Source organism: Salvelinus fontinalis, chromosome 34 (genome assembly GCF_029448725.1).
Source record: "Salvelinus fontinalis isolate EN_2023a chromosome 34, ASM2944872v1, whole genome shotgun sequence".
Classification (NCBI taxonomy): Eukaryota; Metazoa; Chordata; class Actinopteri; order Salmoniformes; family Salmonidae; genus Salvelinus; species Salvelinus fontinalis.
In genome coordinates this window covers 15,134,307-15,156,641 of record NC_074698.1, presented here as the reverse complement: position 1 = coordinate 15,156,641, position 22,335 = coordinate 15,134,307, and the positions used below count along the sequence as shown (strand labels likewise).

The 22,335-nt window shown below is 43.1% G+C and overlaps 2 protein-coding genes across 3 annotated transcripts; both read left to right on the top strand.

The window, feature by feature from the left end:
- LOC129833252 (forkhead box protein J1-A-like) lies at positions 1–5,956 on the top strand. Its single transcript, XM_055897698.1, has 3 exons — positions 1–252; positions 1,051–1,696; positions 2,701–5,956. Exons 2-3 carry the CDS (start codon positions 1,106–1,108, stop codon positions 3,562–3,564), a joined length of 1,455 nt encoding a protein of 484 aa, XP_055753673.1. The 5' UTR covers positions 1–252; positions 1,051–1,105; the 3' UTR covers positions 3,565–5,956.
- A 10,160-nt stretch (positions 5,957–16,116) lies between these two features.
- Positions 16,117–21,644, top strand: LOC129833249 (tRNA-splicing endonuclease subunit Sen54-like). 2 transcript variants are annotated; one of them, XM_055897693.1, is made up of 11 exons: positions 16,117–16,417; positions 16,787–16,945; positions 17,160–17,223; positions 17,388–17,471; positions 17,686–17,784; positions 17,869–17,921; positions 18,054–18,155; positions 18,287–18,912; positions 19,109–19,169; positions 20,178–20,291; positions 20,474–21,644. In XM_055897693.1, exons 1-11 carry the CDS (start codon positions 16,362–16,364, stop codon positions 20,622–20,624), a joined length of 1,569 nt encoding a protein of 522 aa, XP_055753668.1. In that variant the 5' UTR covers positions 16,117–16,361; the 3' UTR covers positions 20,625–21,644. The 2 variants fall into 2 exon arrangements, with proteins under 2 accessions (XP_055753668.1, XP_055753669.1); XM_055897694.1 differs by lacking the exon at positions 16,117–16,417 and having other exon boundaries at positions 16,921–17,008.
- The last annotated feature ends 691 nt before the right edge of the window (positions 21,645–22,335 follow it).

Genomic DNA, 22,335 nt, shown 5'->3' with positions numbered 1-22,335 from the left:
GTTGCCGGACAAACCTCCTGCACCAGGTATTAAACTGCCTCCGGAGAGATCCTTAACCGCTGCCACCGTTATAAAGACCAGCTTTTGAGACGTTGAATTGAACAAGCGCGCATCAGAGCGCCAAAGACATCTCGAGGTATTTTTTCATACATTTTCAACAGGTGCAAATCCTCAAGGCTAAAGTGAGATTAATAATTTATCAATTGGCCATTTGGATTGTAAGGTATTTTCTCAGCATTATATCAGATCAAGGTAAGTTTGTCATGTTTTTACATTATTTTTATTTTTAAAATTAAAACATATTAGAACGAAGTAGGTTATCATTAAATTGTAGCAAATTATTATTGATATCTTGCCATAAAAATACAAAGTCGTTAATTGTAACTATTGTAAGGTTTTGTTGGAAAGTTAAATTACTAGCTAGCTATAAGCATCTTCATATTTTTTCAAATAATTGAAACACTTAAATTAAATCATCTCAAATGTTATCTGATTTGGCACAATTCATTAATTTGTCTAGAGTCAATAGCCTACTCTATTTGATCACGTTTTGAGTCGTTTATCATGAATTCACTCGACATATATGAGTTTATAACAATGACTTTGTCTCAGCCTTTTTGTGGAGAGTCCCGTTTTATGGCTATAAGCTATTATGTGTAGATAGGTAGGCTAAACTGCATCCTATCACTTTTCACAAAAGTTCTATGACATCCAGACAGTCAACATCGGAACGAGTAAGAATAAACATAGCAGGTCTTTCGCACATAATTTCATTAATAACCGTCTTTATTCTGGGATTACAAACCCATGCACTCCGTTTGTTAAGCAGTTTCTAATCAAATATCAACATTTGAAAGATCTCAACTACATGCAGCTATTGTTCCTACAATTTGTTTCCCTACAAGTCACTGAATAGAACGTGCCATTACCACAGAGAGAAACTATTTCAATTTACACCCAGACATGGCTCAAAGGGCTCCGTTTTCGAATAGGGCTATCATTGTCCTTTTCAGCTTTGTTCATGTCGGGTGTATATTTTCTCCTTGTCAGGCTGTTGTCTGGTGGTATAGGGGGGAGCTTTAGCCATCGGAGCGGAGGGAGGACCATGCTGTCTCTAAGCTGTGCAGACCCCTGGCCCGAGGGCTCGGTGGGGCTGGAGGAGGAAGTGGTGACTGCCGCTGCTCATTCTGAGGAGCTGGACCTGGACGACAGCTCAGCCTCAGCAGGCTCCAGCAGCACTGGGGGCTCTGACAACCTGGATGACAGCCTGACCAGCCTGCAGTGGCTGCAGGAGTTCTCTATTCTCAATGCCAATGGGCCTCAACAGGCTCCTCTCTCCACTCACCACCAGCCTCACTTCTTCGGCCATCAGCAGCTGGGCTCTGAGGCTCCCGCTTCCCCTCTGGCTGGTGACCCTGCATCCATAGGGATGCCACTCACCCCAGGCAAGCCCACAGCAGCAGCCTATTGTAGGATGCAGTCCCTGTCAGCCCTCCCTAGTCTGGTGGCCCATGGTCACTGCCCCGATGAGGTGGACTACAAGACAAACCCTCATATCAAACCCCCTTACTCCTATGCCACACTTATCTGTATGGCCATGCAGGCCAGCAAGAAGACCAAGATCACCCTCTCCTGCATCTACAAGTGGATCACTGACAACTTCTGCTACTTCCGCCATGCTGACCCCACCTGGCAGGTAAATGTTGCTAAAGTCACACACACACACACACACACACACACACACACACACACACACACACACACACACACACACACACACACACACACACACACACACACACACACACACACACACACACACACACACACTTGAAAACGTGAAAATGGCTCTAATAGGATGCTTTAGACTAGGTCCTGTGAGAGGCTCTCAGTCACGTTCGTAACTTGACTATGTCTCGAGCAGCCAGATAGAGACAGAGAGAGAGTCCTCTTCAGCATCTGCCACAGAGGGCTCTGTGTATTTTGGAGTGGAGCCAAGATGCAGCTGGGCACAGAGTTTTTCTTTAACAGAAACGAGTAATAGCACAGTTCTTTCCAAAGTCTGTATATTGAGAGCTTGGGCCGTCTGCCACACTCTGAACAAGCATTAGCAGCTATGGTTTATGGGAATTAAGGGCTCTCATGGTACAAAGATGGCAGCAAATACTCCCGATGGCAGCAAAGACGGCAGCAAATACTGCCTTGGACTTCCCCTTACTTGGCAGTGGGCATCTTGCTTCAGAAGACTTCATCCCCCCACAACACACATTTTAGTGTGTGTGTGTGTGTTTTTAAACCCATTACATTATTTTTCAGAAATAGCACCGAGGTTTTCTGCTTGAGCAACGAGAGGCAATGGGGGAGTATGGGAAGGGGCAGTATGGCATCAAAAGTGCAGATTCCCCATCAAAGGGAAGAAATTCTCTGGAAAAAGTTGCATTTTCTGGATAAATGATTAATTAAGTCGTTAGCCGTACTCCCCGGTTCCAGAAGTTATACTAATTTCCTGAGCATTCTGTTATTGTAAGCCAGTGCATGGGGCAGATAATATTTAACAAAGGTCAGCAGGTCACTCGTCTATTTAGACTAGCTGGGGGGGGTTAAGACTGAATGCAAGGGTACACAAGCTAATATATTTGATGGAACAGGACTGAATGTGTACTGCCATGTCAATCCTGTCCCCCTCATGCGCCATTTCAGAACTCCATCCGGCACAACCTGTCTCTGAACAAGTGTTTCATCAAGGTTCCGCGGCAGAAGGACGAGCCAGGGAAGGGGGGCTTCTGGAAGATCGATCCCCAGTACGCAGAGCGCCTCCTCAACGGGGCCTACAAGAAGAGGCGGATGCCCCCTGTCCAGATCAATCCTGCCCTGCAGAACAGGCTTAGGGCCAACCCCCAGCCCCTGCCCAGGGGCCTTTGCAACCCCACAGGCAGCCAGAGTGGGCTATGTGTCAATCCAGAGGCTCAGCAGCTCCTCAGAGAGTTTGAAGAGGCCACTGGAGCCGACCAGAACTGGGACCCCTGTCTGGCCGAAGGCACCATGCTGGGGGCATGGCCCATGAGAAAGGGAGGCCCTGGACACAAAAGGAAACACCCACTGGGCTCCAGGACTGCCATGGTCAAAGTCCCCCGGCGCTCCAGCTCTCCTTTGCTGTCTGTGGAGGAGTATAGGGAACTGGGCTCCCTGAAGGGGAACTTTGACTGGGACGCCCTCCTGGATTCTGCACTGAGCGGGGAGCTGAGTCTGGATGGAGGGGGTCCACTGAGCCCCATCCCCCAGGAGGAGGACCTGATGGTGCGGGGGACCCACATTTGCCCCCTGGAGGCCCCCGTGGGGACAGCAGACAGCAGCCACGTGCTGGCGGAGACCCAGAGGAGCAGCGGAGCAGACTTTGAGGAGACGTTCCTGGCCACAGCATTCCTGCAGAGCCCCTGGCCAGAGGAAGAGGAGCAGGGATCTACCAACTTCCTGTGCAGCTCCACAGTCAACCTGGAGCAGCTCTTTGACCTGGGAGACTCCCTCGGAGGGGACCTCAGCAGTAAGATAGAATATCTTCTCTAAAGACGTTCTCCAATTCTTTGGCCTCCAAGAGTCTTTGACTATACTGTGATGATGACACTACTAGATTATTGTTTAAAAAGAGAGGCACCACATGAACTAAATGGACCTTTTACACATACACGTTTTTAATATTTCTAGATTATGTTTTTTGAAATTGGTACAATGGATGACATCATTAATGCCTACAGAGCAAAATTGCCACAATGAACTGCAGTATTCTAAATAATTACTGGACAAAATCTATATCAAACCTACTGTTGGGACCATGACATTGGATAATAGACATTATCAATAAGACTTCGCTCACAAAGAGAAACAAAATATTCCTGTCTGAGGACAGGAAAACCACCAATATGTCTTTGTTTACATTCTGAATATATATATGTGGTATTGAATGGATTGCAGGTTGACATGGATAGAGGAATTGTCATCCAGGCACAAGGCGAGCAACAGAACATTGGAATCGACATTTTAGAAATGTAAATTTATTTTGCATTAGATGAAATTACAAAGTAAGACATTACAGTGACTGTACTCTTTGAAAGTTATGGACAGTTTCGAGATGCAAGGCCAATAGCTAATGATGAGATGAGGTGTGGACAGTGATGCAACGTTTTAGCTGCTTAAGAATAGGTGGTTTAGCATGCTGAATATTTCATAAAGGTTTAGATGAATCCACCTCACAGGGAATACTAATATTTGTTGTGAAGATCTCTTATTATTGTTTCGGAATTAAAATGATCACAATGCTGATGCATACTAAAATCCCAGAGAAGGTTATGGAATGTATGCATCAGACTTCAGGAATTTCGGTCCTGTACTGAATTTTCTACTGAAATGCTGAATGATCTGACTTTTAACGATCTGTGGATGCATTTGGATGAAATTCTGGAACTAATGTCTATTTAATATCAATATACAATATCTGTAACTGAAGTGAAAGGAATACTATGATGATCAATGAAGAGATATTTGCCAAATTACTACTAATTAGAAGAGTTTTTAGACTTAAAATAGTTTTATGTGTGGGGTTTTCTATGACTACTTTCTGAATGCATTCTTTGAATAATGAGCTTTTCACTTTAACTAAATATATGCAGAACAATTTAAAACAGGTTGTTTTTAAGCAAGCTTAGGATTGTCATATTATCAGCAGAGAGTGTAAATTTATATTTAATAATCATTAATTCAACAAATTTCAGTGAGTTAACCAGTAACAGAGAGCAGTAGAGGACAGCTCTGGATGTCGTAAAGACAAGTTAATTCCAATGCAGAATAGCTCAAGGCAAGCTTCTCCTTTGCAAAGGTTTCAGTGGCTTGTCAATGAATACCCGACCTTCAGGTTAGATGTGCAAAGAACAACACTTGGGACCGGAAGACCGGCAGTGTTAGAGGCTGGGTTTTCACCAAGGAAAGCTGATGGAGGCCTATTGGTCAACAGAAGGACACAATGCAAAAATTATGACATAAACAAGCAGGAATTACATGAACAAATGTTGAGTTATGAGATACTCTCTTGTTTTGTTTCAAGTCTACCTTTACCAGGAAATTGCTTTGTCTTTCCTCTGGTCTTACTAAACCAAATCACACGGTTTCAAGACATGAGTGAGTCTTAAAGGTCGACTTATGGCACAAAAAACTGTACATTTTCGATCAGAAACGGGGTGCACCTTTGGTGGTTCGTCAAAGTGTCATTCTGGTAAGGCATGCCGCGACCGACGTAGACAGTTTGTTAGCTAAGATAGCCACTTTAGCGAGCCAGTGACTCTTCCAGTGTGTTGACGTAATTTCACAGGATTTGTGTTTGGAAAGAAGCTGTAGAGGTCGGTAAGAAATGGCCCTTCGGTAGCCAAATATCTTATTCATAAATTGTGGTTGTGTTTTTAAGCATTAAATGACCTAGTATGATGGTGCATTGATCAGTTATACAGTTTAAAGCCGCTATTTTTGTGTTTTTGCCCAAAGTCGACCTTTAACATGTATATTAAAATGTGCTAATAGTCGTTATCTTGTAGAATAACTACTCCTGGTTTATTAGTGTTGTAAATCCACCATGAAGTGTGAAAGTGCAATCAATGTACAGTGAGTGATACTTGGTCTATTTTACATTACATTGAAGGGTAGTAATGCAGTTTACTTAGTCAGACCCAGTTCATGGTTTATTGTGTGGTACGGTATGGATACATTCTGATGGAAGGAAACTCCACCTTTAAAAGTGAATTAACTACTACGATATTTTGTCAGTTATGTATTAGCTCTTCCAAAACACTTGTCATCCAAGTTGACCCTATTGGCATCATACCTCAAGATTTTTTTTATATAGAGATATGCATTCATACTCTGTTTATTTTTCTGTTTTTCCTTGACAATAAAAAAAACCTTCAAACTTGAATGAGTTTACATTAGTTTTTGTACATCTGGGTGCGGTGCTTTTGAAGATTTCTATCTGTCTTTCCGTCTTTTTCTCTCTGTCTCTATTTTCTCTCTGTGCATTCCTGATTCCACCCCAATTAGTGTGTCTTCTGTGTGTGTGTGTCGTTGTGATTAACGTTTGCCTTTTCCTGCTCATCACTTTTCGGGGGTGACTGTGCTCAGGCATTGGATTGGGGTCTTTCTCTGGCTTTTGTATATGCTCAGTCAGACACTTGTCCCCCCCAGGGCTCTGCTCTGTGCTCCTCTCACTGGGTCAGTGTGGGGTCTAACAGGAACAAGTGTCCCACGCCTCCATAAATCACTATCCTGTCTGTTCTGGACCACACCGTCTCTCTCTACTTCCGAGGATTAGCTAAGTAACACGTTCAGGGAACTATATGAATATTTCCCTGTGGCGTTTTCAAATGAAGCCCGGTGTATAGCTAGCGTGTCATGGTGTCAAAGACTGGGACTATCTTTACCACACGAATGCCTCATGAGGTAATCAGGAAAAAGTTGGAGCACACGGGTGAGAAATCCTATACCTCTGTATGGTGGACTGGACACCCAACCCTCCACGGGAAGGGTACGGTTCTCCATCTCCATCTGTGGTGCTCTCTGCTTGGGAAAGGAGAGCTGACAGTCTGAGCCTTCTCCCCAAGCCCAGCTCCACAGAGGCCCCCTGGACAGCAGTTATTACATGGTACAGTTGTCTGTCCAGGTGGAGTGTAGGGTTCATAATTATAATGTGGCAGGCTGGTTAGATGAGAGGCTGTTGGTAACATGATGCAGCCATTCTTCCCCAACCCTGCTGATGGCTGCAGGTAAGGAGAGCTCCCTGGTGAAACGCTAACCCTCCCCGCCACTTGCTCGCTTGTCCCAACCCAGGAACGCTCCAAACTGAAAGTGCAAAAAGGCAACAACAGGAAAATGTGAATACCCAGTAATACATTATTCTGTCAAGGGACAGCAAAGTCAGACGTATCTTAGAGATGTAAAGAGATACATGTGCAAAGCTTCCATTTGTTTTATGTGATAAGCAAAAAATGTAGTGAAAAACAAGTAGGAAAGGAGAAGATCTTTTTTTGAAATAAAAAAGAAACATCCAGCTAGTTTAACAAGAGGACCTGACCCAGGAGGCCACAAACTGAAGAACATATCAGCCACTAGAACAAGGGCACCAGGGTGTTGCCTTCACAATGTATTTCTCCCCGTTGCCCCCACAACTCCATTGGTATTCAACCAGGCTGTGTACTGCAAAGGAGGGAGCGAGCCGCTGATGGCTTGGGCAGCTCTACTCGTGAGTTCAGCTTATCCATCGGCTCCAGAAAAGAGGGAAAAAGGGAAAAGTGTTAAGAAGAGAGGGGGAATACATCTTTTTTATCACACGGCCAATGAAAGGCTGGTCTCCGGGGTAACTGCTGGTGCCATTGTTATGTAGACTGGAGGGAGAATGGAAGAGTGTATGTTACTGGTCCCTGCAAGGCCCAGGGAGGGGTTGATTAGGGTTGTGGACGGATGGCGTGGAAAGAGAGGGAGGTGGACAGCCCGCTCAGATTTATTGTAGTGGCGGTGTAAGTCTTTGTAAAAGTGCACTTACCTTACTAAAGTGAACCTCTACTCACACCCCCCTTCTGGGTGGGGAGGAGGTGGATTCACAGGGTCTGCCTTAAAACACTGCACTGTCTTGTTCGTTTTCCCCCTTTTATACCCTGCCAGGGTATACTATGTATTGGAATAAGCCTCTTATGTTGTTCAGTCAAGTGAATGTCCTAGATAGTGCTCTGAATGGCCAATCATATGGGTAAAATAGATGCACTGTGCCATACACAGCCCTGACAAGATAAGTGGTTCACTACAGACCACTTTGTTTTGTACCGTATGTTGCTTGTTTTCCATCTCTGTTCAGTGGGTGTGTGGAGGTGGAAGTAAAAATGTGCCTTATCACATTTTCACTATGGTGCCCAAAAAATCAACAAGGTTACCACACACCATGAAACACATCAGAAAACCCCTTACGTTTTATGGTGTGCTTTTGTGTTGATTTTACTATGCTCTGAAACAACCTCTAGAAACACATGTTTCAGTACAGGTTCACTGCTGTGAAATGATACAAAATACTGGTAAAAGAGGAATATGTCAAAGGTCAAATAGAATCAAAGTCAATATTAGGGTGATGCCATATGTGTTTGATATGTTGAGGTCAGGCGAACGCTGTGGACCATTGTGAGAGGGATGTGTGGTGGTGAGTGTATATTTGGTGTGACAGTGTGTGTTTGTGTTTTCCTCTGCTGCAGCAGTGTGGGTCGATGTCTCTTTGTCAGTGAGACACAGGCAGAGGGGTAATCTGACATCCATCAGCGGCTTAGTGAGCAATACACACAGTGTGTAACCACAGGGAAACAATACCCAGGGAAACAGTGGGAGGGCCCAGCATTCATAACACAAGGCTGGGGAAGATATTTTGTAGGTGTTGAAGAAGACAGAATGAGACAGCAAATGATTGCAGTGACAAGGACATTTCTGGGGTTTCGGAGTAAACTTGAACTTTTTCCCCTATTGCTGAGAGAGGATGTTCCTAAGGGAGTTATCTTTCATAGAGGTTACTATTAGAGAGATAGAAAACCAGCCAGTCAGTTTAAGGGTGTCACGTTTTGCTGTTAGGAAGAGGGAACCAGTCGGATGTACTAAAATGAAGGTGGCTCAAAGTGTATTTGTATTTATTATGGATCCTCATTAGCTGTTTCCATGGCAGCAGCTTATCTTCCTGGGGTCCAGCAAAATGAAGGCAGTTATATATAATTTTCAAAACATTACATTACATTTCACAACAGATTTCACAACATATTAAGTGTGTGCCCTCAGTCCACTACTCTACTACCACATATCTACAACACAAAATCCATGTGTACGTGTGTGTATGTTATCATGTGGGTGTGTATGCGTGTGTCTGTGCCTGTGTCTCTTCAGTCCCCGCTGTTCCATAAGGTGTATTTTTATCAGTTTTTTCAATCTGATTTTACTGCTTGCATGAGTTACTTGATGTGGAATAGAGTTCCATGTAGTCATGGCTCTATGTAGTACTGGGACAGACCTCTCCCCATCTTAGCTACTGTTACATCAATATGTTTTGACCACGGCAGTTTCCACATTATTCATTACAATATTTGGTTTGCGATTTAGGGTTACGTGAATGATTTGTCCCAAATACAATGCTTAACATTTTTGAAATATTTAGGACTAGCTTATTTCTTGACACCCATTCTGAAACTGACTGCAGCTCTTTGTTAAGTGTTGCAGTGATTTCACTTGCTGTGCTAGCCTACATGTATAGTGTTGAGTCATCAGCATACATAGACACACAGGCTTTACACAGAGCCAGTGGCAGGTCATTAGTAAAGATTGAAAAAAGAAAGGGGCCTAGACAGCTGCCCTGGGGAATGCCTGACTCTACCTAGATATGTTGGAAAGGCTTTCATTAAAGAACACCCTCTGTGTTCTGTTAGACAGGTAACTCTCGATCCACAATATGGTAGGGGATGTAAAGCCATAACACATACGTTTTTCCAGCAGAAGATTATGATTGATAATGTCTAAAGCTGCACTGAAGCCTAACAAAACAGCTCCCACAACTTTTTTTTACTAGAGAGACCTAAGACAACAACATAACAAGGCAGCAACACATGACAACACAGCATAGTAGCAACACAACATGACAACAACATGGTAGCAGCACAAAACATGGTACATTAGCTAAGTAATTTGTGTAAGTTCCGTACATGTTGAATGCCCTTCTCAATAAGTGTGCTGAAAATTTGTTGTTAATTTGTTTACTGTGAAATAGCATTGTATCTGGTCAAACACCATTTCCCCCAAAAGTTTACTAAGGGTTGGTAACAGGCTGATTGGTTGGCTGGTGATTTTTGCTTCCCTCCAGGCCTAAGGGCACACACATTCCTGTAGGCTTAGAAGAGATGGCAAATAGGTGTGGCAATATCGTCCGCTATCATCCTCAGTCATTTTTCATCCAAGTTGTCAGACCCAGGTGGCTTGTCATTGTTGATAGACAACAATATTTTTTTCACCTCTTCCACACTCACTTTACGGAATTCAAAATTACACCTGTCTTTCATAATTTGGTCAGTAATGCATGGATGTGTAGGTTCAGAATTTGTTGTTGCCATGTCATGCCTAAGTTTGCTAATCTTTCCAATTAAAAATAATTAAGGTAGTTTGCAATATCAGTGGGTTTTGTGATGAATGAGCCATCTGATTTAATGAATGATGGAGCAGAGTTAGCCTTTTTGCCCAAAATGTCATTTAAGGTGCTCCAAAGCTTTTTACTATCATCATTTATATAATTTATCTTTGTTTCATAGTACAGTTTCTTCTTCTTTGGTTCAGTTTAGGTCACATGATTTCTCAATTTACAGTACGTTTGCCAATCGGCTGTGCAGCCAGACTTATTTGCCATTCCTTTTGCTTCAACCCTCTCAACCATAAAATGTTTCAATTCCTCATCAATCCACAGGGATTTAACAGTTTTTACAGTCATGCTTATTAGTAATCGGGTGCATGCTTATTAGTAACTGGAATAAGCAATTTAATAAATGTGTCAAGTGCAGCACCTAGTTGCTCCTCATTACACACCACATTTTCAACATTGGAATAACTATAAAACTTCTTGTATGACCTCTTATACACTATATTAGACCCAGCATTTGGAACTTTGGTTTTCCTAGATACTGTATGGCTACTATAAAGTGTATAAATTAATAATGTTAATAAACAAATGAAATTGAAGTTCTGCATTTGGGTTAGCTGTACCAATCATTTTATAAATGTGCACCTGTCAAGAAGTGTTCCCTACTCAGACATAAGTGTTATGTGCCATGGTTCCTGTGTTTCCTAATTAGCATGTATGTTACGCTGTCCAGGTAACAGCCAGCAAGGTGAGTCACTCCAGAGAGAAAACAATAGTCCCAGAGATCTAGTCCCTCTGAAGCCGCTTAAAGCAGAATCAGTCTCAGTTTACACCTCTGTGTTCAACGTCTCACATCATCGTTGTTCCCCCTTAGCAAGGAAGAAATGCATCTGATCATATGACACGATGTGGCAAAAAATATACAGTGTACTGTTGGAGGAATTAATGAATTGGTTGTAGCAGTGGAAGCTGGAGTGTGGGCACTCTATGGATTTCCCAGCAAGCCTTGCGGCAGTGATAAACTAAAGCACCCTGTCGGCCCTGAGCAGGTGACGCAGGGAGACGTCGAAGCCATTGTGGAGACAGACAATACAACAGCAGCGACGCACACCTTGGCCACATACCTCTGGAGGAAGTGACCAGGTCAACTGACACCTGATCATGCCGTACCCTAGAGAGAGCTCCTCAGACTGTCCCTCCCTTGGGGGGTGGAGGGGAGGGACATTTACTGAGAGGAACAAAAAACAAACATAAACAAGGACCATGGCAGCTGGGGGCAGGCTGAGCCGTATGCGTTCCTGGCAGCCGTGGCCGACCTTGGCCGGGCAAGCCCAGACCTGCCTCTCAATGCTGGGTGGGAGAGGCACCAAGCCGCTTGCAGGACTTGGCCTGACTCAATGAGAAAAGAAAATAACACTCTGGGCAAACAAGAGCATAGTAAGCTCTTTCCACCTCACTCCCTTTTTTATTGATTCCTTTATTTATTTATTTCTCAACACTCATCGGATTCCAGCAAACAGCTTGGCTACTGCCCCCCTTTGCTTTTTACTACAGAGTATACTTTCTTTTTCTCTTATTCTACTCTTACTCACTCCTTTCCAGACTTTAATTTGATTTCTTTATTTCTTTGTTTTTCACAGTGGAGATGAGGCTTTGAAACGTTGCTGTTTTACATATCTTAGGGGCTCCCCTCAATAGGTGAGCTGCCGTGGCGACAAAAGCCATAAAAGCCCCCCAGGCCTGGTCGAAGCGTAGGACCCCCTCACTGCTTGGCTCAGCCAGAGCTTTCTCTCAGCACCCCTCCACGGCTCTGTCCCTCCATTCATTGGTGTTGCCTCTCACCCCCAGCAAAGAGCACGGCGGTTTGCATCGGGTGCATCCACTAAATGATTTGATCGGAGGAGACGTGGGATGGAGTGAAACAGAGACCTCCCTGGTCATTTCCCACAACACATTACAGCCCCCAGTGTGAATGTCTGGGTCTCCCTCTCCCTTTTCATCTGTCTCTCTCTCTCTCTCTCCCCTTTCCATCTGTCTCTCACTTTCTACCTCTCTGTTTTCCTCTCTCTCCGTTCTCCTCTCTCTGTCTAGGGGTGAAGGTAGATGTAATTTCTTACCGAAATGACACCAAAGGGCTCCTTTACTAGGCTACCCGCGCACATTCACCCACTCGCAACATATGTCCAGCCTCCAAACAGTTGTGAATAGAAAGAGACATCTGTTCCACAAAACACCACAAAGTGTAATGACATTTTGGCGATTGTCATTAGGCCAGAATTTATGCATCCACTGCTGTCCTTGCGTGTTTCAGTGTCGGCCATTCATTTCTGCCTTGGCAAAATGTCAATATTCTTGTCAAACCACATCGCATTTTTGAGCATAGGCCATACCATCCGTTTTGAAGTCCATTCGCTCATTTTTCATGCCTCTGACATGTGGTAGCCTAATGATAAATCATGGTGTAATAGCTTACAGTTTTCTTGACATTTTGTTTTAATTATTGTGATAGGGTCATGTATTTTGCCGGGACGCAGTACCAGACTGTACCGCCTTACTTTCACCCCTGTCTTCCTCGCCCTCTCTATCTCCCACCCTCACTCTCTCTCTCTCCTCATCTCTGCTATCACTCATTTGCAGTGTGGGGTGTTAATGGGACTAGGTTGATTTGTGTGTGACGCTGGGAATGCTTTATTACCTTACCGGTCAGAGCTTGTCAGGATTTCACATTATTTTTTGTGCAGAATTATAGGATGTGTGTGTACTGTTCAAAGCAGGTCAGAGGATACAAAATGAAGCATAACATAGGCCTACGTTTACTTTTAACTGCTGGCTTTAAGGTCATTAGTCAGTTGACAAATGGTGGTTAGCTTGATGTGTCAGCTGTGTAAAGGAGTTGATCAAACATTCAAACTGTGTGTGTTGTCGTGTGTGTGTGTGTGTGTGTCAGAATGCCGTTGCTACACCTGACTGACTGCGGTAGATCAGATCTGGCCAGCCACCTCTTGCTGCTGTCTTTACAGCTTGGCCATGGGAGGGGCCAGGGTGTTTGCGTGGGTGATCTTTAGCCTCCTGTCAGGGATCAGACAAACACTTATTAACTGAGAGGAATGCAAACAAGCGAGAGCTAGAGGTGGAACACAAGACAAGACATGGATGGAGGAGTAGGAGGGGTGCCCCCATCTTGTAAACTCCTCACACAGGGATTCATCCAGAACATTCTAGAACAATGGAGTTCCACTGGGGGAGTAGGTCCTAGAACACTGTGACCTTTTACATGTTACAGAATACAACATATTACACAGCATGTTGCTCTTACATAGTTTTTGTACTCTATTCTGTTACTCAGGTTAAAAGCATCTAATAATTAAATTCATGTTTCATATGTTATCACCTAACACAACTTCATTTACAAGGCCATATAGTCACTTTAACCATACCTACATGTACATACTACCTCAATAAGCCTGACCAACCGGTGTCTGTATATAGCCTTGCTACTCTTATTTTCAAATGTCTTTTTACTGTTGTTTTATTTATTTCTTTACTTACCCACACACACACACACACACACACACACACACACACACACACACACACACACACACACACACACACACACACACACACACACACACACACACACACACACACACACACACACACACACACACACACACACACACACACACACACACATACACACACACCTTTTTTTTCTCGCACTATTGGTTAGAGCCTGTAAGTAAGCATTTCACTGTAAGGTCTACACCTGTTGTATTCGGCGCACGTGACAAATAAACTTTGATTTGACGAAGGTACTATTCTCTTGTTGCAAGGTACCCTGTAGACTGTTGTGAGAGGTGTGAGGGAGAATTGCCACCTGTTTTGTCTCTACATCCCTATAGTCACCATGTTATAACTTGTGAAAGTGGCTTGGGACTAGAGCAGGGAGGAAGGGCCATGGGTCGTCCCCTTGTCACACTGAGAGGGTGCCAATGCAAGTGCACTGAGACTGAAGACAAATGACAACAGATTTAACAGATTAGTGCCAGAGGACCCACAGCACTTGGATGAGACTGAGCGTGATGCTGAGGATGTGAGGTGTTAGACCCTCTCTGTGGTGTGCCATTGTTTGCTAATGGTTTAGAGCTAGGCAGTCAGTTTTACCACTGCCCTCAAGATCTGTTTGCAAACAATCCTGATTGCTGGATATGTGTAGCCTATAAACAGACATCCTGAACTTTTCTTTCGTTTGAATGTGAACGAACGTATGTTTTGGTGGACGGTAGTGGGGTTGGTACATTTGGTTTAGTATTTCATTGCAGGGGGCTGGATTATTTCCTACATTCTACTTGTTACATCTCCATAATTTTATTTGACTGGTAACTAAAGTAAATAAAAAGGCCCAATGTACCATACCATAGTAAATACTGGATGTTGACTTTGTGTAAATTCCTCTGTCTGTATTTTGTCGTTACATTTGTCTATTGCTGGCAGCACCACATCACTAAGTCAAATTCCTGGTATGTTTAAATGGACTTGGTGAATAGAAGTGATTCTGATCCTAAAGAATTGTAATCTTCAATCTAAAATTCTACTTCTCTACACTTAGCGCTATAACTTTGCAAGCAATAAGGATGACCTTTTAGTGTGACCTCTGGCAGTCAGCCCCTCAGTGTTACAGTTACTGGGGTCCTTAGGGCGTGTTTTGCAAGTCAACAATCCACACAAAGCAGAAATACCCTGCTCTGGCCGATTGAGAATGCAAAGGCCCAATTCAGTGTGTTAAACAGCAGATTAAAGAGTCAGGCCAACTGAAAGGCCACAGCGCAACCCCAGACCCAGGAGTTAAGGACCCATGAATAACATGTGGTGACTCACACACAAAGGTACTGTGTCACTCACACCAGAGACGGGAATGTTGACGTCATGTCTCGCACGGGAATACGTCAAGGTGTAAAACATGCTATGCCACGGTTGACTGAAACCTTTTATTACATGTTTGAAATACTGTGCGTATGTCCACAAATATCTATACATGCAGCTCATTGTTGAGGATTTTTTATTTTACTCCAGACTACAGATGTGATAGCAGCATTACGGAGCTTTAATAATCTGATACATATTGTTATATCAGAAGTCTTTCCGCATGGGTGGTCTAGTTAGGCTAGAAGACACAGCATTGTCAGGTCTGGTAGTGGTCACCATGGAGATGGGCTAGACTTGGGGAGCTATCCGGCTTACTGGAAACGTGGTTTATTGTTGACTTTCAGGGAAGGGGAGGGGGCCTGCTTGTGGGGTGAGGGGTGGGAGGGGAGCATGGTCTCTTACTTCCTGATAGTATGGACGTTTGCTCAGCATTGCATTCTCTCATTGTCCATGCATCTAAATGCACCTCTCTCACCTCTCAGGTCAGGTGTGATGACTCGTGGCCAGGCCTGTCAAAGGGCAAGTCGTAAGGAGGTTGCACATATAATACACGCACCCTTCCAAGAGCCCTTTCATTCACAACATTGGTAAACTATTTATATTACAAAGTGAGAAAATCAAAATATGATATGATAGAAATGCAGAGAAGACATTTATCAATATTAATAAAAACAAGGTTATCACATATGAATGACATTCCAGTGGTACTATGGCGCAATAAGATTGTGTTTAACACTTGTCTATTTTGAGAATTGCAAGACATTTTTAGCCAGGTGATATCAAATGTTTTTTTTTATCCTCATGCTTTCTTTATCAACTAAGCTGCAGGTCTGGGAGACTGTTTCCCTGTGGCCTCATCACAGCAGATAAAAAGCCTTATTTCCCAGACTTCATTAGCATCAGTGATATAAGTGTATTGTGGCATTCCTGAAATAATTTTTTAAAATGTTTTGCTTTGCTGCCCTCTTGTGAACTTTATGAGAACTTCTCTCAAAAATGTACAGTTGCGTGCACTAGGACCCGGTCGTCACTAGTTAACACAGCCACAATTATGGCTAACCCCCGTCTATTTCTACAATTTATCTTGTTATAATCCGATTTTGAACCTAACCCCGTGCCTAACGCTAACCTTAAATTAAGACCAAAAAAGAATGTTAGTTTAAATAATTTTTTTTACGATACAGACAATTTTGACTTTGTGGCTGTCTATTGGAAACCCTAGGATGATTTGACAGCAGTCTACCTATCAAACATGGCTGACCAAAACAAAACATCAGCTAAAGTAGAATTCGGCAATGAATTACTAAAGTAAGTGCACAGTTTAAACGCCGTGTCTATGAATAGGCACTCGGTGAATCATTTCTTACATAATAGTTTTTGTCAAATAAGTTAGCTTAATTTCGTACAGTTTTGTTGTGAAATTCGAGCTGTTATAAACGTGTTAGCAGCTAGTTAGCTAACCCATTCATAGACGCTAACGTTAACTGTTACGGACAACGCTAGCTAGGCAATCTGAATGTGGTCGTCCTGTCTTTATCAGGGCGGTCAAATATCTTAATGCATTTTTGGAGGGTGATTTCTTACCATATATAGTGCGAAAGACATGTAGCCAGTGCTGACACCAATTGTAAACAGAGTCAGTCCTTGCAACTTATTGTGCTTCTGATTCAATGACAGCCCATCTGAGCTGTTCGAAGCCCGCACGCTCAGCCACAAGATCCCGGTGCGCGGGCAGAAGGATTTCATTCCCACTGGGTCGGATCAGCAAAGGGATAGGCTTCAGCAGAGTTTGGACGAGCACTGGAATCTAGTATCTGAGGAGCGAGTGGAGAGGTTGTGAGTAATAGATGGAGGAACCAAGGACGACTAGAGTGACGGCTACTAGTATAATTAGATACTGTATGTGTCATCAACTTTAGACTGTTGGTGTGGTTAGATGATTATACCTAGTCCATATGTATTTGCAGCTAAACAAATATGTCAATTCATTGGTGTTACTGTGCTTTACAGCTGGTGGCGTGACTGACTCCTTGTATGTTTTTGTGCCCAGAGGGAACCTGGTGAAGGCAGTGTGGATTCCCAGTGACATGATAGTGGAGCTGCAGTCACCAGCAGTGAGTAATGGTCCACCAGAGAGAGCGAAGGACTTTGTCATGACAAGCTCTCTGCCTCTGCTGATGTCTATTCGAGCTCACCTCTCATTAACATTTAGTATAGGCTAATGTCTAAAGATTTCACATGAAAACTGACATTACATTACTTCTCTGTTTTGCTGTAGGGGAAGTTTTGGCAGACTATGGGGTTTTCTGCCCATGGTAAGCAATGTCTACATCCAGAAGAGGCTCTCTATCTAATGGAGTGTGTAAGTGCATGGGCTCAGCGTTGCCAATAAACATGTTAATCTGGGAATTGTTACTATCTCACACCATTCAGGTTATAATTATCCCCGGTCGGATTGTTGTTCACCTAATAAAGACATTTCCATTAGTTTGATACATGTGGATCCAAATAAGACAAACAGAGTTTGTCATTTTTATCTTAGAATTGTTATCCCTTGTGATCCTCAAAATGAATAGGGAAACCTGCAGGTGTTCTACCAAAACCTGCCACTGTCCATCCAAGAGGGCTATGAGAGATTTCTATACTCGAAGACAATGAGTATACAGCATTACCAGGTATGAGAAAAGACAATATAATAAAATTCCAGCTAGTCTAAACTTATAATTTGACCTAACGTGATGATTTTATTTCCTCTAAAGGTTTTTGGCCATTTGAAGCGACTTGGTTATGTGGTGAACAGATTTGATCCCAGGTAATTGTCTCCCTCACGGGCATGAACTAGTCTAGATTCTAAGGCCATTCCTTTCCTTTAACTTTAACCTTTTCCTTAGTTGCATGCAAGCGACTGTATTTATGATCTGAGGATTGGTGTTGTTCCCTGTAGTTCTGTGCCATCGCAGTATGAGAGGCAGTTGAACCTGCCCCAGTCCCGAGACAGATCAGGAAGACTTCCGAAGAGGAAACGCAGCCACAGCCCCACCTCCAGGTGAGTGAGCAGACACAGACACACCCAGTTTATATTTAGACATGGTTTAATCACTCAGTCAACCCACACGCCTCAAAGCATTACTGTTCAATGTGAAACCCTGCCTTTCTGCCTCTTCTAATGCGCTCCAGGCACACAGGAACACAGGAGGGCCCCACTTCTAAGAGAATGGAGGAGGAGAAAGACTGCAACAGAGAGGAAGAGGACAAGAATCCTGACTCTCTTCCAGATCTTTCAGCCCCAGACATTGACGAAATCCAGACAGCATCACACGTTGACCCCACCACTTCAACCGAGGGTGGCCAGGGCAGGAGCTGGTGGTCAAAGGAAGGCTCCCCAGAGCCTGACTCTGAGCTGCCAGGTCAGCCCCAGAGCTCACCTCGCTGGGACTTCAGCTCCATCCCTTTCCCAGACCTGGGCTCCAGACGCTGGCTCCCCAGCAGCCTGACCTCCCCAGACCCCTGCTTGCTGCCCGGGGCTGTGGGGTCAGTGGGGGCCTGCGATGTGGCCCCCTGGCTGCAGAGGCTCAACCTGCGGGAGGTGAGGATGTCCCGGCGTGAGTGGGAGAGGGAGCAGCACAGGGACCGGTACCGGAGGGACATCAACCAGGACAGAGAGGTACGACGTTGCAGGAACTGGGCAGAGTACCAGGAGCTACAGGAGAGAAGGATTCAACGGAGCCGCAGAGATAGGCCAGCACACCTGTGGGAGGGGCCGGTCACACCCCTACATGACCCTGCACAGGTCACTTCAACTGGTAAATAATCTGTACTTCATTGCTGTCAATGACAAGTTCATATAAATTCCAATATCTGTTTACTCTCTGTGATTCATTGTTACATGAACTCATTATCCCATGTGGTTTACCGAAGTTGAATTACATTTTTCATAAGCAGCATCTTGAATGGTTAAATGTCTAAATGGTTTTGACGTTTTTTCCTTCTTGGATGCAGGTGAGCTGCTGGATAAAATCAGTGTGATCAAATCCACACGGCTGCTGGAGGGAGCATCCAGGTATTCCTCTTTAGTATCTTATCACGAACCCTGAAGTGAATTTAGTAGGAAATGCTAGCTGAGTGTTCCATCCCGGTTAGTGGTAATTGTATCTCCCTGCTTATTCATCATAACATCTATTAAGATGAGTGAAATTACAGTTAACGAAAATGTACACTTAATCCAGTATAAACTAATGTATAGGATTTATTATACAGGAGACAAAATTCACAAATTCTACAGCTCAATGGCAGAGTCATGTCTTAAGTGTAAAACTAATAATGACTCAATAATCCATGCTTTCTGGGAATGCTGTAAAGTTGTGGGCAGAGCTAGAAAGTTGACTGTCAGGAGTATTACAATATAAATGTACTTTTAATCTGTCTTCATATTTCAAGACATGGCACATGGGGGTGTAGTGAGATATCCAATGGGTTGGACAATTCTCATCTTGAAAAAAGACGTCTACTAAAAACGGGGAAATCAATCGATCCGCCATCATTAACACAATGGACAAATCAAAGGATTTATTATGTACATATTTAAATAGTATGGGCAACAGAGAAAAACAAATTGATACAATTTCAGGCCAAGTGGCAAACAATAATACAGGCACTATGGCAAACAATAATACAGGCACTATGGCAAACAATAATACAGGCACTATGGCAAACAATAATACAGGCACTATGGCAAACAATAATACAGGCACTTTGGCAAACAATAATACAGGCACTATGGCAAACAATAATACAGGCACTAAGGATGGGGGTGTGAGCATGCGGGTCTGGGCAGATGAGATGTAGTCAATTTTTGTGTGTGTCTGGAAGTTGTTGTTTTTGTATATGGAGTGGAAAAATGTATAAATAATAAGACGAGTGAAACCCTATACTGTGGGTTTGTTAAATATGATTAACATGTCCTAGGATGATATATACAATATGACGTTGAGGTGCCTGCCATAGAAATATATTACATCTATTTCTATGCTGCCTGCCTTGTGTTTGACATTGGGCTTTGTCTTCTCAGTTTGAAAGGTTCAGAGGAGTGGAGAATCTGTTTCAACATTTACCAACCCGACACGGTCGCTGAATTCAAGAAAAGTGCTCCTGGAAAACCCTATTCTCGCATGTGTGTGTGCAGGTAAACATCCCAAAACTGGCAGGGGGTGTTTGCATACTTTATAATCAGTAAAAATAATACATAAAAAAATAATAACATTTTCAAAAGAGATGACACAAGACCACCTGCCATCGAAAGTAATCCTAAATGCACTATTATCAAATGCTACTGCACGCTGAATAATGTCTGCTGTCTTCTCCCAGTTTCGATGGTCCAGTGCCTGACTTGTGGACACTGAAATTGCTGACTTTCCAGAGTGGGGACGTCCCGGTCACCTATGCAGTGGTGGACCACGGGGACATCTCCTTCTACTCCTTCAAGGACTTCCAGATACCCACAGACGTGTCCTTCTGAGGGCCTGACCACAGTTAACAGTCACACAGCCCTGGTTTAACTACTGCACCATGCCAGGGCTGCCTGTGGTGGATCTGAAACTCTGCAACTGGAACTAATGCCAAAGAAATGAACGAAACGGAATTGTCTTAGTGAATTGATGGACTGCAGTCCTCACACTGTTTGATGCTGTAGTATGCCTTCCTCCTGTGTTGCAGACTTCTTTTAGTGGGATATGATCATCTGCATCTGATTGAAGGTAACCTACATTGTCTCCTCTCCAAACAATGTCACCATGTCTTATACCAAGCATGGTTTTGTAAAGCCTCTGAAGATTTTGAGCCGAATTGGCTCGGTTTTCTTCTGCCTTTATCTCATCACCACCATTGGTTTTCTGGTATTCATATACTGTATCACGAGTGGCTTCACTATGTATATACTTAGTATAGATGCAGTATGTGTAGATCATACGTATATCTCAGCCCTTTATTTTTGTCTATCTGCCCATATTTTAGATCCAATCAGCTTTACTGACTGGCCTTTTGTTGTTGTAACCTCACATGTTTAAGTTACCTGACTCTTGTTCTCTTGTTTTTGTTTCAAATTGCTTGTAAATGGTGGTCTGTATCTGTAGAGTTTATCTTCACATTATGTCTTTGTGGTTGAGTTATTGTTGCATTGTTCTCATTGTCCTTCCTAACAAAACCAATCCCCCAAAACCCAAGCAGTGCCTACCATACACATAACATCACATAACATTACATACATAAAGAAAACAACCTTTATTCTACTTTTATGACATTCTGTCTGAAATCTGTGGGACTAGTAATAACATGTTCTTTCCATTTCCTTTGGGTGGCCTAATCTGAAGATGTAAAGCACATACTCTTCTTTCTTATATCAGTCCACAAACTCAGTGGTGTTAAAACATTGAGATGAGGTTACTGACCACAACCTGCTCCTCTCAGCTGTAGTTTACCAGCAAACCCTGACCAGCAGTCCATCTGTGATGTGCAGTACAATAAATACACTGGATCTCTACCCTTCAGGATCACATTGTCTCTAAGTCAATAGGTTAGGAGGAGATTTAATCCATAATAGAAGGACCATTCCAAGTGCCTTTTGTATCCTTTTGATATTTTAAGTAGAAATTGTGCACCAATATTGCATTTTAACAGCATGTTCTATTAAATGAAATGCCCTTAATATAGACCACATGGAGAATTCAATTAATATGAAGAAAGGCTTGCTAAGGTGCCACAATTCAGCATCAACCCTGTGTTACTTCTAGGAAGATTTTAATCCCAAAATATCTCCATGTTTCCACCATCTTTGTAAAGCCCTAGTTATTTTGTTGCTTTGACAAAGTCATTTCTGAAAATTATGATTTATTTCACTTAACAGGTTAACCTTATGTGAACCTTATGTGAACTGAACTCTCATTTTTAATATGGTGAAACTATTCCTTTTTAAATATTTTTCAAAATAAACATTGAACATCTAATAGTCAAATCATAGTGTAAAAGCAGGTGAGCTGGTTCTACTCTTTTTTTGTTGTTGTTGCCATTTTCTGGTGTTTTGTGGTGGAAAACTGAGTGGGTCGAACATAACACGTCAACCCTGTTACCCATAGACTGGCTAGACAATTTTTTACAATTTCATTTTTGTGAAGCTTGCATTTAATTGCTACTCCCTGTTTCACCCAACAAGCTTCCATTCCCGTCACACGGGG